This window comes from Dryobates pubescens, chromosome 2 (genome assembly GCF_014839835.1).
Source record: "Dryobates pubescens isolate bDryPub1 chromosome 2, bDryPub1.pri, whole genome shotgun sequence".
NCBI classification, from domain to species: domain Eukaryota; kingdom Metazoa; phylum Chordata; class Aves; order Piciformes; family Picidae; genus Dryobates; species Dryobates pubescens.
In genome coordinates, this window is record NC_071613.1 from 28,245,174 (window position 1) to 28,261,698 (window position 16,525).

The following is a 16,525-nucleotide window of genomic DNA, read 5'->3' on the forward strand; positions in this document are numbered from 1 at the left end:
TAAAACTTTATCTCACACACTGCTGAAGGCAAACACTGTACAAGATACTATTCCAGAAGTGAGCTGGACTAGAAATATCAATTACTGGTAGCTACCTTCCAAATCTTTCTTATTGACATGGCAACATGATGGGACTTCAAAATAAAAAATGAAGAGGAAGAATCACTCAAAGTGGAGAATTATTAATGTTTCCCTGTCTATATTAAAGCCTCAGAAGGTAACTGGCAAATACATGGTATTAAAAATGTAGGAAAAAACACTGAACAAAATAAACAAAAGCCTAGCAAAACCACAACACTTGGCTCTTCTGTGGGGATACATCACTTTAAAATATCAGTCAAATAGTTTAAAAAAAAAACCCCACCCAAAACAACAGAAAAGTGTTCCCTTCCCCTCTTCAGCCAGTAGCTCATTTAGTTCAGTGCTCTTCTTTCTACATCTCATACTTCATACTCCAAAGTGTAAGTTAGAGGGCCAGATGTATTATCTGGGAAGTTTTCCAAATTCATTAACTGTTTGGCACCACTGACTTCAGGACAGCCACTGCCAGCACTGAATATTATGCCCAGCAAAAATTCGGCTCCTGGAGGGAAGGAATTAGTAAAATGAAGCATTCAGCAATGGCTGTTGGTCTCTTTGGTCATAACATGTAACTAAAAGAATCACAGTAGCTGCCAATCCTGATCATAGCCAGCTTTTCAGTATCTAGTACTCTGAAGGTCTTTCCCGAACATCTGCAGATCATTCACCAGATAGCTTGAAAATAAGCAGATACTGCTTAAAGGAACACAAACCCAACAGCCGGGGAAAGACTGGCAGGAAGGCTGTGACTCCAGTTCTAATTGTAGAGGGTGGTAAATGTTACCCAGGGGAGTTAGAATGGTATCAACACTTTCTCCTCAGTTACAGAAGATATGCTCTGAGGCAACTCATTTTGCTTTCTGAAATGGATGCTGTCTGGCCATCACCAGCTAAAGAGCTGATGACTGAAGTGCCTTACAAGGCCCTAGAAATGCGAGTGATCTGGTGGGTCCACTTGGCTGTCTCCAAGCTTTTTCTTAGGGCCAAGGAGCGAGCATCATGACAGAAATCACCTTACTCTCGGTCATAAGCCATCTGCTCAGGTACCATCACCAGAGAAGCTCTCTGATTTAAAGATGAACATACAGCAAGAGATCCCCAGGATTTTAAACATTAAATTTGTTTTCTGGCTGCTCTGTCTTATTTACAGTCATCACAGTTTCAATAAAAAGCATACCAAATTCTTCACATTCTTCAATTTTTAAATGTACATTCTTCAACATGAAAACTTGTTTCTTATTCTTTGATTAGGGATAATTGGCCACTGGAATGGCCTGCCCAGCGAGATGGTGGAGTCGCCATCACTGGATGGGGTGCTTGGTGACATGGTTTAGTTGATTAGATGGTGTTGGGTGATGGGTTGGACTCGATGATCTCAAAGGTCTTTTCCAGCCTGGTCTGGTCTGATCTGGTTTGGTCTATTCTATTCTATTCTTTCTTGTTGTTCTTTGCCTTCTCCAGTCACTTCAAATTTAGCAACAGTTCTTACTGGGCACAATATTCCATGATCCAGAGATGTTAAAGTCTCAAGTTTTAATAACCATTTCTGTAGAACTGCAGTATCTACTACCCTGTGTGAAATTCTGCAGTAACACAGTTACACTGCTTCTGCTTCTGCTTTATTTCTGCCAGATATAGCACTCCTCATACAGATACAGCCACCATATTTAAAAGCTCTCTTGCTCTAATGTCAGAAACAACCTGGATTAGGAGGCAGTAGGAAGCTCCAATTCAAAGCAGAAACTTTCAGCAAAGATATGAAATGTGGCAGGCTCAGCACAGACACTCACAGTGTGAAGTATTTCCAGGTCTCAGGAAGTGAATGCATGTCCCAAAGAGCCTACAACTGATAACTTGGGCCAGCACTGCACCATTTACCAGAGAAAGTACTTTAGACTGCTTCACTCCACTGCAAGCTGACCTGGACAACATATTTACCACAGAAAAATGACCACTTACTTCAAATACTAGCAGGGCAAGAAATAGCAACTGTGAAATATGAGTATCAAACCTCCCCCCAGGCCAAGCCTCAGTTAATATAACAATATGCCAGAACTGCTTCAGGAAATTAAAGAAGAAAACAGGACATATAACGAAATATGAATGTATGAGTATACTGGCTAGGAAAAAAATCTTTGTCAGTTGAATTTTTCATCTTCCTAGTCACTTATCCCACTTCTGTATCATAAGGGACCTGCAACATTGGGTAAGAGATGAGCATGAAATTTCACAGGTTACATTACACAAAGTTCCTGACCCCTTCTCTGCTCCTGGAGCAAAGAATACTCCATAAGGAAAAGCACTGTTGGTTTGCAATCCCTGGATGCCAACAATTCATACTGGGTAATGCACAATTCCCATATTGTTGAGATATGATGGAAACAAAGTAAATCTTTCACCTCTATTGTTTAGTTTTGAAGACTGCAGTTTGGTTATCTGCCAGACCAGGCCTTCTCCTCTGAGAAAAAATCATCATTACAGCCATGCAGACTTTCCATTCCAACTTTACCCACATGTAAAAATGAGGCATTCCTGACACCCAGAATCACTCTCAGCATCTTGCTCTAATAAACTTCATGTTGCAGCTCTAGCAAGCATTTCCCTAGCCAGGCATTCACAGGAGCACTCTGTAAAGTTTAAGTTCTGTTTTGTGGGGGTGGCACACATTGTGGGTTTGTGGCACACATTCAGGACACAAACTTCCTTCACAGGGAAGCTGTAAGTTGTTCAGGACTTTCTGGTGGATGTACTTCTGTTCTGAAGTGGGAACATGGAAAGGGCTTTGCTGTTGCAGCTAGGGTTGTTTCACTACATTTTTGTAGCACAGAAAATTCACTTTTGCTGGGTGAGACTATGTGAAATAAAAGCTTCTGCTCAACTTAGGCTTTTACAAGGTCATATCATAGAACCATAGAATTGTTAGGGTTGGAAGGGACCTCAAGGACCATCTAGTTCCACACCCACCTGCCATGGGCAGGGTCATGTCACACTAGATCAGGTTGACCCACATCCAGCCTGGCCATAAAAACCTCCAGGGATGGGGCTTCTACCACCTCCCCGGGCAACCTGTTCCAGTGTCTCACCACCCTCATGGTGAAGAACTTCTTCTTAACATCCAATCTCAATCTACCCATTTCTATTTTTGTTTCATTCCCCCTAGTCCTATCATTACCTGACACCCTAAAAAGTTCCTCCCCAGCTTTCTTGTAGGCCCCCTTAAGATGCTGGAAGGCCACAATTAGGTCTCCTTGGGGCCTTCTCTTCTGCAGACTGAATAGTCCCAACTCTCTCCATCTGTCCTCATAGGAGAGGTGCTCCAGCCCTCTAATCATCCTCATGGCCCTTCTCTGGACACATTCTAGCACCTCCAGATCCTTCCTGTAATAGGGGCTCCAGAACTGGATGCAGTACTCCAGGTGGGGTCTCACCAGAGTGGAGTAGAGGGGGAGCATCACCTCCATCAACCTGCTGGCTCTGCTTCTCTTGATGCAGCCCAGCGTGTGATTTGCTTTCTGGGCTGCAAGTGCACACTGGTGGCTCATGTTGAGCTTCTCATCCACCAGCACCCCCAAGTCCTTTTCTTCTGAGCTGCTCTCAAGCCAGTCCCTGCCCAGCCTATATTGGTACTTGGGACTGCCCCGACCCAGATGCAGGACCTTGCACTTGGTCTTGTTGAACCTCATGAGGTTGTCATGTGCCCACCTCTCTAGCCTGGCAAGGTCCCTCTGGATGGATCCCTTCTCTCCAGTGTGTCTGCTGCACCACACAGCTTGGTGTTGTCAGCAAACCTGCTGAGGGTGCAGTCAATGCCACTGTCCATGTCACCAACAAAGATGTTAAACAAGACTGGTCCCAGTACTGATCCCTGAGGGACTCCACTTGTCACTGTCCTCCATGTGGACATGGACCCATTGACAGCCATCCTTTGGGTGCAGCCATCATCAAGCCAATTCTTTATCCACTGAATGGTTCATCCATCAAACCCATACTGCACCAGCTTGGAGACCAGGATGTGATGTGGGACAATGTTAAAGGCTTTGCTCAGGTCCAGCGAAGTGACATCAGTTGCTTGGCCTTCATCTATTAATGTTGTCATAGAAGGCCACCATGTTTGTCAAGCAAGATTTGCCATTGGTGAAGCCATGCTGATTGCACCCAGTCACCTCTTTGTTATTCTTCTGCCTCAGCAGTGCCTCCAGGAGGATCTGCTCCATGATCTTACAGGGCACAGAGGTGAGACTGACAGGCCTATAGTTAGCAACACCCATTCACTCAGCACAGCATCCCATCAGGTCCCAGAGACTTGAACACTTGCAGGTTCTTCAGATGGTCACAAACTTGATCTTCACTCACCATGGGCAGTTCCTTCTTCCAGTCCCTGCCATTATCTTCCATTATTCTGGGAGTGTGACTGGAGCCCTTGCCAGTGAAGACTGTGGTAAAGAAGACATTGAGAACCTCAGCCTTCTCCATGTCACTTGTCACCAGCTCACCTGTTTCCTTTCTGAGGGGGCCCACACCTTCCCTAGTCTTCTTTTTACCATTAATATATCTAGAGAAATTTTTACTGTTCCTCTTGATTTCCCTGGCTAGATTTAATTCTAACTGAACTTTAGCTTTTCTAATCAGGTCTCTTGCTGCTCAGGCAGCTTCCTTATATGCCCCCATTCCAGCTGTTCTTTCTTCCACTCTTTGTAGTTTCTTTGTGTGTGACAGCATGTCCAGGAGCTCCTTGCTCATCCAGGCAGGTCTCCTAGCATTCTTTCCTGCCTTCCTCTTTGTGGGTACACTTTGGTCCTGGGCACGGAGGAGGTGATCCTTGAACACTGACCAGCTGTCCTGGGCCCCTCTTGGGCTTTGCCCCACGAGACTTTGGCCAGCAGATCCCTGAAGCAATCAAAATCTGTGTGCCTAAAAGCCAGGGTTGCAAGCTTGGGATACATCCTCCTAGTTGCCCTGAGGATCTTAAATTCTATTGCTTCATGGTCACTGCAGCCAAGGTTATCCCTGAACCTCACATTGGTGACCAGCCCTTCCCTATTGGTGAGAACAAGGTCCAGCATAGCACCTTTTCTCATTGGTTCCTCTATCATTTGGAGGAGGAAGTTGTCATCTATGCACCCCAGGGACATCCTGGAATGCTGCTACCTAGCTGTGTTGTCCCTCCAGCAGATGTCAGTATGGTTGAAATCCCCCATGAAGACCAGGACATAATCCACTTCTATTTGCCTGTGGAGGGCCTCATCTGCTTGGTCTTGCTGGTCAGGTGGCCTGTAGCAGACCCCTACAGTAACATCACCTTCCCCTGTCTTCCCTTTAATCTTCACCCATATGCTCTCAACCAGCTCATCATCCTTCCCCAGCTGGAGCTCCATTTGTGCTATGGTTCAGCAGCTTTCTGTGATCAGTTGGTCTGAAAGAAACCTTACACAGTGGTTCCTAAGGAAGATTATCCTTTCTGCCTGAGCTGCATTTTCATTCTACCTGCCACTTATGAAAGCTTCTCCCTGCTTTTGAGACTCAGCTGTCCCCAAGGCCTACTTAGTTGTCTCTCACTCCTCGGGACAGGGCAAGATCCAGAGTGCAGCTGCCCAAACAAAGTGAAAAAACAGCCATAGCCCTTAACAGCAAGTAACATCACACAGCCAAACCCACACAAACCCAAGTTTCACCAGCTGTTAAATCTCTCAGAAGCTCACTTTTGGTTTAGTCTTCAGGACAAGAAATAGAGACTCAAACTTGCTCCCCCACTTCCTTTCTTTCAGTACAGACATCTCTGAAGATCTGCAAATCCTCTTTCATCCATGCTTTCTCCCTCAGATGTGTCTGTCTACCCCCTGCACCCCAGCCAACTTCCTTCAGCTAAGGCTGATCCCAAGATCAAATACTGTCAGTTACAAAACCATTCTCCTCTTCTCCTGAACTTCCTTTTTCTTGTTCCCTTAACTAAACCATAAGAATATATTTCTTTTTTGGGGGGGGATTTTTTTCTACTAGGTTAGACTCTTGCAACAGCTCATCACAGAATTATAAATATAATAATGATACCTGTACAGAAAGACAGCACAAACATGTGGCTAGGCATTTATGAATACAAGGCTATAATAGGGTCCTCTTCAGAAGAGAGAATAACATTAAATCAACTATGCTATCTCATTAAACTTCAATCACGGACCCTTGAATTTGCATCTGCACTGCAGTTGGTCCACATTCAGCTCTGCTCTAGATCCTAAATCACAGACAAGAAGACTGAGGGAAAGAAGGTTTCTCCTGCTAGCTTGTTGTCTGAAGATCAGATCTATTCACTTTAATGGCTGTAGTTCAAAGAAATATCAATGGGCATTGCTCTGCTGTATCTTATACAATGCATGCTAGAAGTTAGTCACAGAACACAAAGAATCCAAGAAAGTCAAAGTGAATAAGTGATTTAAGAGAAGATTCTTGCAAATCAAGGATGAGACAGCAGGGATACTCTTCTTCATTTTGCAGAGGTTTTATTGCCATTTTTTCCCTCTTGCTCTCGGCACTGGGCAAGTAATTTTATCCATGACAGTAAAACAGTCTTTTCAAAATTTATTTTATTTTAAAATCAGTGTAGGTTTGGCATTTGAATTTAAGAAGGATATGGTATGACACGGCAGATAAGGTGATTTAATAGGCATCTGCCTCTGAAAACCATAGTTCTCATGTCCACCCACTTGCCCACCTTCCTTTCTACTAGCATGCAAGGTTGTCTCTCTGAAATGAGTGGTTTGAGAAGATAAGCCCAGCATTATTCACTTCTGTCTTTCTTGTTTTACATTCTTGACTGGTTTACCTCTCAACCATCCCATCAGCTAAGCTGTGAGACTGGAGTAAAAGAAGTAATGGGAACCAGGCTGCTGTGGATAGGTGGCATGATGATTTAACAGCATTTTCAGCAGCAGCAAGCTTTTAGGTCAACATCACAACATCAAACTGCACCTTCAAGTGAGGGGTTTTTATCAACAGATGACTTTCTCAGGGCCTAACAAAAAAGGGGTCACAACAATCATCATCACACAGCTAATAAAGTTTTCAAAAACAAGGAAAGAAAGCTGTCAAAGGAGTAGCTGCAGCTGGTGTTACTGGGGGAATAAAATTTCACATTTCATCTTGCGAATGAGAGTTTGTTTCCCTTCATAGAGAAGAAATGTCTAACCAGGCTATCTATAAGCCACACAGGCCTGGCAAGCAAGAGGGGCTGTAAAGACTGCCAATCTGCCATTCAGATGAGAATTTGACCAGCAAACTGTTTTTGATTCAAATTCATCAATATAGCAAGTTCTGTTAATTTAGAATAATTGTTTGAAGCACAAGAACTGGTAAGCGTCCAGCCTTCCTTTCCCTGAGTCAGGCAAAAATCAAACTTCTCGTGCAGAAATACACAGAATTTGATTGGGGAAGTAGGAAGAAAGGGAGGGAAGAGAGAGATTGTTCCATCAGCCCCATTTTTAATAGCCTCTTAAGAAGAAACAGTATCTGGAATTTCCAGTCTGAGCTTCTCTTGCTAAAAAGAAAAAAAAAAATGCCAGAACTTAACAAGAGTTCTAATTTTGTTTTCATCTTGTTTCAGTACATTTTCCTCTCTCTGACAGGCTAAAATACATGAAGTTCCAACATGACAAATGAAAGTTTTTCCGACTAAACATTCATAGTCTGCATTTAGCGCTATAAACACTAGAAGAAATTAGGTTTGTGAAAGTTGGAGGCTCAGGTTGTACCTCTACAGACTTCCAGATTCTGACCATTAAGACACAAAATAATCCTGCAGGTCAGCAGTTCAGTATTACACTGCCCTGTTCCACGGGCTTGGTCACAGCATAGTTTTGGTTCTTGCACAACTGGAGTGTTCAACAAGCCACCCCCCTACCCTCCCTTCCAAGACCTAACAATTGTAGGTGGATGGTTAGAACCATCTATAACATGGAAACTACAGATACTTTAAAAAATAAAAGTAAAGAAGGAGTAGTGAAGCCATACTAGCATTGAGTGCTATGAAAATTAATGTATCATTCTAGTTTCACTAGACAAGCTATATTTGAAAATAAGTTAAAGAACCAACAGGAGGGAAAGATTCAGTGAAAGCTAAGCATTCTGACTTTTGGACTAGAAATCCTTATAAATCCCAACAATATAACAGATTCAATGTAACATCTTTGACTTTAGACCTTATCAGACATAACTATAGAAGACTACATTAACTCTGTAAGTGACCTGCAGGGAAAAGTATCTTATTTGTTGTTTCTTGAGTGCAAGAGTCCATACAGATTCACAGATGAAAACAATTTATTTTGACTTGCACAGTCTAAGGAACACTTTGCTTGGAGAATCATAATCAAGGTTGATACCACTATTATTATTACTAACACCATCACCACAAGAAAACAATCATTCAGGGAGAGAAGCCCAAAGTGAAGGTAACAGTAGAAGAATGAATATATTGCAAAAAAATTTCCAATTGCAATTAAGCATCAAAATTAACCCTCAGCTTAATGATTCAAAGCCTAAAGAGGCATGGGTTTGAGTAGCACGATGTACTCAAAGCACTGCAGAACAATACTTGCATTTGGTTTTATGTCAGTCAAACGGAAATCGCTCTGGGCGCCACAGTGGCTGTACTAAGGGAAAAATCACGTTGCACAGCTTACAGTGCCACCAGTTTGCTTGACTCCGGTATCCAAGCCAAGATAGAGAGGTTAGGGTGGGCTACACTGGTATTGCTAAGGTGTACTGCATTCTGCAAAGTAGGTAATTCCTCTTCACACTTGCAAGAATGATGGACACAGCCAATATTACACCCTTGATATTAAAGAGAAATAAAATGAACTAAACCCAACCTTTTTTCTCCTCTCACAAATGTAAAGATAACTGTCAGATTCTATATGCCACACAGTTTCAGTTGATCTTTGTTTGGACAGGCACTTTGCTTGCATACAACAGGCAGCTCAACCATTTACCTGAGTCTTTTCTACTGTGGACCCAGTTACAACATAAATCCTTAGGAACTCAGTACCAAATCCAATGCCACCTTTGAAAAGCTCACCTTTAATGACATCTACAGAAGCAAGAAGGCTTGTTCACTAAAATTACATGGTCTGGCATAAAGAGAGAACACCACTTCCCTATGCACCTCTTTAATGTAAATTGTTAACTGCAAAACAAAATCCTTGATTAAAAGAAAGCCTTGTGTACTACAGAAGTATGCATAAACCAACAGACTTTGCTAGTGTTCCAGTAACTCAACCTTTGAGTGGTTCCTTCAGTACATATAATAAAATGAATGTTCTCCAGTTTTGTCTGCCTTTCCAAGTCTGAACTCAAAATGCAGCAACCAATTTGAGTCCAGCCTAGCCATTATTAATGCTCTTACAAGAACAACCTTTAACACAATGGACTGTGCCTCCACCAGACCCTTCCTTGTCTCTGCTAAAGACTACGCTGGAGTTCTTAAAATCACAGGTTACGTTTATATTTACAAATGCAGCAGTGGATGGGCACACCTAAGTTCACTAGAATGTGTTATAACAGCTGTTTTGCTCTCACAAACACTTCCTAGCAATGGTTCAGGAGTTAGGATAATACCAGGCACAGCTTCCAGATGCAGCCTGAAGCCTGAGCACAGATAGGGGTTAAACCTGTGCTGCTCAATTTTAAAGCCAAAGGGGACACTCAGCTTACACTTGTATAGATGCAATTTAGCATCTACTTCAAGACACTCCCCTGAAGTTAACAATGGAGCTTAATCTGTTGCACTTTCCATGCCCTATTTTGGTGGGTCATACAAAATGTATCAATAAACCTAACTTTTCAACCATTTCCGTGGCTTAGATGATAATTCTAATCCTTATTTTAGTCTTAATGAAACCTCAGAAAAAATGATCCTGGCACCAAAGGGTGCACAAATAAGCCAAGACCTTTAACCTTCCTTATTGCAAATGATCTCCAGTCCCAGTCTGAATCCTAAATTAAGCACAACTCAGTTACCCATACATGAAGCAGTACAGACTGGAGGTCTGCCAGATGCACCACCGTTCAGACTTCATCCTTTCAGAATTTAGCTGTACACCTACCTCTTTAAGCCTTCTTTCCCAGAACATGAATGCTACACAGGCTTAACAGTAACCTGGTAACCATACTGTCAGCAAAATTAACTGCAAGGGACAAAACTTGACCAAAAGTATCCTTCAAACTATCCCAATAAGCCTTTTCCTATTCAGGTCCTAATGATATGTCTTACCATATAGGATTAATACAAATTCATCTTGGTAACAGAGCTACCCCCATATAATTTAGTCTTGACAGTACTAATCTGTAGGCCAGTCACATGTTCCTTACATTGCAGCCAGCAAGAAAATAAGACCTTCAACTTGTCTCATCTCAAAACTGCCTTGAAAGATAACCCCAGCCAAAAGCATGGTCTAGTGACATTAAAATAAAAATAGGAAAGCTTTTTTGCCCATTTTGCTAATTAATATGTCAGAGCTCATAAAGGAAGTCTCATCAGCTCTTCTCCAGCACTGCATCATCCAAAAGAGCTGTGTCAGCAGAGGCCTCAGCAGACAGTCAATACAGACTAAAAGTGGTGTAAGCAGTAAATCAGAACATACACACACACACACAAAAATCAGGTAAAAAAAAAAGCTGTAAAGAATTCAGAATTCAATTTGAGTATTTGATGTAAATTAGGCAATACATGACAACAGTCTTGCCATTCTAAGAGTGTTCTAGTTGTCCTCAAATTGCTTTTTGGAAAAGCTAAGACTTCATTTAATACTGAGCTAAAGCTTTCATCTTTGTGATTTTTTTTGGGATCTTCTCTGCTTTGTGATAGAGGCACCAATTAGCTTTTCATTCTCATCATTGGAATTGAGTTCAGTGAATGTGGACACACCACTGCTGAGCACACAGGAAGTTTACAGAGGACAAAATCCTTAGAGGATTCAGAGAAGATGCTTCTGACCCCATGTCTTTTCCAGAAAGGGCCAAGTAGGCTGCATCAATGCTTTTGCCAGTGGTACTGTGGAAACATCTGCACACTAAGAACACCTGTAAGCACTGCAGGAGGCTTCCATCTGACAGGATGAAGGACAGGTCAGCCATGAGAACCATAACTCACACATGCATTTCTGTGAGAGTGAAATACAGAAATAAGTCAATTTTGTCCTAGAACACATGTAAAAGCTCAGATGTGTCCACAGGTGATTCTAAAAATCAAATCTAGTTTTTAAGAAAAAAACCAAACAAAGTACTGTTTGTGGGTGCAATATATATTTTATATATATATATGAAAGCTACAGATGCTTCTAATGCCTTGGTCTTCTGCAGAATTGTGACAATCTTTTTGAAATGGATTCATGCTACCAACTCCTTGATGCTCAGTAACATGTAATAAGGAAGGGATAAAGTAGCTGAGACTAAATACTTGAAGAACCACTCTACCAGAACAGAAAGGGTATTTCCCCAGAGGGAATTACTCAACTGTGTATTTCATGGAACAGGTCACGCTGAAGTAGAGAAGGGATAATTGCTTTGGTTGTTAGTAGGTGATAATTAATTCTGTGTAGAAATACATTTCCTGAAGTCTAGAATAGTATGGAGGCTCTTCATTCTGTATGAGAAAATAATGGTGCTTTGAGCCCAACACAAGAAGCTTCCCCTTCACACATTCTTAAAAAAAGCTATCTCTAGGAAGGCAACACAGTGAACAATGCTAAAAACAAGAGCTCTGTGGTGTGACTGAATGTCACCAAAATTCATGTTGCATATACAATTCCAAAGAAACCTACAGTAAACAGGGACCAGAGAAACAGCACGCTGTGTTCTTGAACACACCTTTAAAATAAATACATGAGTGGAACACTGAGAAAGCTGAAACTGTAGCTTGATTTCTCCTGATGAAGGGTTAAAAAATGGAAGATGCAGAGGAGAAAATTTTTCAACAGTAATTGAACAGTATTTAAAGTGAAAAGAACAAAGGAAAATCATTTATACTCCAATATCCTCAGATGTTGGCTAGCTCATTTTAGTCTGAAGGGGAAAAAAAGAAACCGGCTCTAGGATCTCTGTATATTTCCCTAAGATGATTCCTTGGCCACTGATTTTAGTCACTGAATAAAAGGTCTTAGGTACATGTAAGAGACATATAAAGGATAAATAAAGCAAACAAACCAAAGTTCAGTAAGTGTGTGTCCACATTTTCATATAAAATTTCTAGGTGTCTTCAAATAGAAAACTTTTCAAAGACACAGTTCTCAAGAATCTGAAGTGTGCAGAAGAAAGATCAAACACTGATAAAAGTAGCATTATAAAGCTTAATGTAGTTATAACCACTGATTGCCAGTGAGTTATGATCTCACCAGGTTTCCCTCTGATACTCTTTGATAGCAGTGAATTCCACTGATCTGTAGAAAACTGCATGCTGTTGCAATGTTTGTAGTAATTTCTCTGAACGGGAGAAAAATCCAAGCTTCTTCAAGCTGACAAGATCATTTCTTTGAAGCTTTCACATTCCCAAAACAAAAAGTTGAAAGAATTTTTTCTCCTCAGGAGTGATAGTGTTACAAGACATATGAACTACCCCCTGATTCAGAAAGAATCCAAGAAGTTCACAGTCTGAGGAAAGATGCCAGGAAAATGTAAAAAGAATTTCTCTACAAAGTTCAGGAAAAGGTCTACAGATAAGGAAAATCCACGCACAGAACTGAAGAAGGACATCCAGTTGCATAGAGGAGGAATACTATAAACAATCAAGAATCCCACAGTTGACCTCCTTTTACATGAATACACATTTTTCAGTCCTGCAGAAGAGTGGATAAAGGTAACATCCAATCACACTACAAAGAGGCAGCCTGAAACTTCAGGGCTTTTAACATCAGAGGAGGCTGCCAAATAACTTGAGTTTTCTAGGAAGTTTAAGGATTTTTACGTCAACTTATCCATGGCCTCTGAGAAATTACAATCTTACCTGACTACTCCTTGAAAATTCTTTTACTACAAGAACTGCAAGTTGTACAATGCCACAGTATGGTTTGTGGAACTGATTCCATAAATAGGTACAGTAATGACAGCAGTATAGACTCATTTTTCTACTACACAAGCACATTGAAAGGAAAGGCTCTGGATGATGATAATGATTATTATTAATGTAGATTTTTTTTTTAAATGTTATCTTTGATATTCCTTGTAATAGAAGTGGAAATCAGAGCAAGGAGCAAAAGCAAGAGAGATTTAGTTTTTTCAAAATGTGTATTGTTTAAGACTCCACAAGACACATTGCAATTGCCCTTATTTGAAAGAGTATCTTCTGCAGTTTACAACACTTGCACTGAAAATGCAAATGACTTAGCTACGCAGCCTGCCTGACAAAGAATAGAATAGAACAATGCTTAAGTCATCATTGTTCAACTTGGAGTCCAGTGCATAGAAAGTAATGCCTTAATTTGCAATGTCTTTAGTCCCCACAGTTTCTGTAAGCTGGTTTTAATTTACTGCTCATACTACTTCCAAGTTGCTGACTTTTCCTCAAAATAGGAGAACAGCTTACCTGATCTGTGTCCGGCCAACAAACCAACTTTGCTTTCATCTGCCACTGGAGAAATAAAAGAAAAGACACAAAGATCAGAAATATTTAAATTTATAAGCCTTTGAAACACAGTCAAATTATTTTAGGCACACAGCATCCTAAATCTTTAAATTATAATTGTTTGTTAAAAGCCTTTTTTTTTTTTTTTACCCAATCCACCTGGGGTGCTTCAAAGCCCAAGTATCTGAATCAAAGCCCACTGAAACCAATAAGAGGACTATCAGCAGTCCTTGTGGGTTACAGATCAGGACTTCAGCACTTACATACTCAAAACTGAGTTGTCAGAAGAGTGGTTGCATTTGTAAATAGCTCATCTTGCCAGACAAATCATAAGGCATAGGAGAGTTGTAACATTTTCAGATCAAAGCCCTCAGTTGTAAAAAGAATCCAGAACTGGAAAACTTCCATTTGCAGGGCTTCTCACTGACTCCCAAGACCCTCTAGGGACAATTGAGTCTCCCAAAACCTGACCTTTTGGAAGGCATATGCATTTTCCTATGTTGTGATTTATTTTAGTTTATCTGTAAACTGTGCCTTTGTAGTATTTCACAACATCTTGTAAAGAAAGATGTTTACGGTAGCAACAGTTTGCAGATAGACTAGCGGAGAAGCAAATTCAGAATGAAACAAAAATAATATATTTTCTTCAGTAACAGTACTTCAGTTTATCATCATATATCTCAAGAAACTAATTAAAAGACTCTCCCAGAGGGCTGAGGGGAAGGAACCAATCACCATTTCTTAAAATGAATTCTATGCAAAGAAATGGTGCTAAATTAATGTTAGGGATGATAAAACAAGCACAGGAAATGAATGCTAGGGTTGAAAGCTTATCCTTCAAGTCTGCCTGCCCAAGTGCTCACTAACATTATGCCTTAAAATGTGATCTCTTTGTACAGTAAAATAAGTTGCTAAGTTGTACCAAAAATATTATACATGGAAACTTAAACAAGCTTTGTGTAGTGGTCACTGTAAAAAGTTTACATATGAGCTTATCTGCAGTGATACAGGAACATGTTATTTTCTGCACCAGAAAGAGCAGCGCAGTTGACATTTAGGAACTACTATTGGGAAAACAATCACTGTAAATACTTTCTTATATTGCCTTCCCACTTTCAGGGAAACTTTTCCCTTCAAGAAAACCAGTATCAGATTCAGGAGTGGGATTCATAACTGGAAGCATGAATCCACAACTGACCAATGTGTCTTTTCTCTGCTTTTGTAATCTGATTGTCACCTGATTATCAGTAAAACTAACAGTGTAGTTTTGTTGTGGGATGTAGGTCTAATAAAATAAGATTAACACTGTTTGCAGTGTTCTGCAGAAGTGCTGCAAAACAAATAGCAGTGGGGCTAGGCAAAATTATAAGTGCAACCAAAATTCAAGGCAGTTCTGTACTCCTTGTCATTTAACCTTTCTTCTAAGTTTTCCTAGCCCCTGGAAATGGGAACTATTTAGCTCATTGATGTGCATTTGTATCCTACAATGCAATATGTCTAGTCAAGGGTTTGTTATAAGGATAATTCAAACTCCTTTTCCTCCTTTCTCCCCTCAAATTTACCTCTAAGCAGAACAATTGTGGAAAACTTTAGTTCCAAAGTTTAATGTTTTGACAGTTTACGATTACATGAAAACAAGGGATTATAATGGAAACTGATTTGCAACCATAATCATAGCAGTCATTAATGGCAACCACTATAATATATGATAATTACTTGGAGCAGGTTATATACAGTACATGGGAGCTTGGGGAAAAAAACAAAAAGTAGACACCAAGGTTCACAGCATTTTTTTAAAACTATGCTGATGACTTGGTTTGCCTGAAACTAAATATTACATTATTAAAAGGGATAAATCCATGTAACTTAATCATACTTTACACACCAGCTTCACACACAAAAATTAAATTTTAATACTGGAGGGGAAAAAAGGAAGACTAAAATGATTAGAAAATGAAAAATAATCTTACCAGAATACAAGCTTAGCATTATGAGTTTAAGCACACACACACAGACAAAAAGGAAATGCAGAAATTAAAGTTTTATATACGTGCCCTCCATGGGCTAATTTTCATTTCATGAGATATAACACTTAGGTAGTGACTTCTGGGCTGGCCATCTTTTGTTAGATCAAACAGGAGCAGCACAAAAAACTCCACTGGATAAGAATTCCATTCCTTCCTTTGTTTCTTTTAGGAACAAGGAGAAGACAACAAAAAGAGAAGGAAAAGGCTACTGGGAGATAAATACTTTGTATGCTGAAGCTGAAAACTTTGTAACTGAATATTTAATTCAGTAAGTACACAAGATGTCCTATCCCACAAAGCAGCATGACAAAAATAGTATTTCCCTGGCTATCTTTTTTTAGCTTTTGAAAAAAATAAAGACATTTCTCTTCAAAGATTCTACTAGTGTGGCCTATCATTGCAGGAAGGCACCTGAAGGATTTTAAACAGTGAAAAAATTCTAATTATTTTTTATATTGCAACATCAAGAAGTAATTACATTGCAAATATCTATGAAAAATTTCAGCTCAGAAGGATGACACTTGGGGATGTGCAGTGCAAGACTGGAATACATCAGAAAAACATTTATAACAAAATTTCCACTGTAACTGTGTTCATGAAGACTACCAGAAATAGCAGATATTTTTGAGCTAGAATCATTAAATGCAAAATATTTCAAAAGAATGAAACCACCTAATTGGGGGAGCGTAAGCACAAACCTCAAGCAACAGTCTGGGAAGGATCACTGTAAAGAAGTAAATATATTCACCAAGAAGAAGATACCTAAGTGGTAAACCAAACAAATACTTCACATTTCAAACTGTCCCTGGAACTC

General features: G+C 40.3%; 1 protein-coding gene across 1 annotated transcript in view; it reads right to left on the minus strand.

The window, feature by feature from the left end:
• Positions 1–16,525, minus strand: part of PARD3B (par-3 family cell polarity regulator beta) — a 439,781-nt gene that overhangs the window by 168,711 nt on the left and 254,545 nt on the right. The window contains exon 16 of the mRNA XM_054173397.1: positions 13,646–13,690. Coding sequence (XP_054029372.1) covers positions 13,646–13,690 — 45 coding nt within the window. The remainder of the gene's footprint in view (positions 1–13,645; positions 13,691–16,525) is intronic.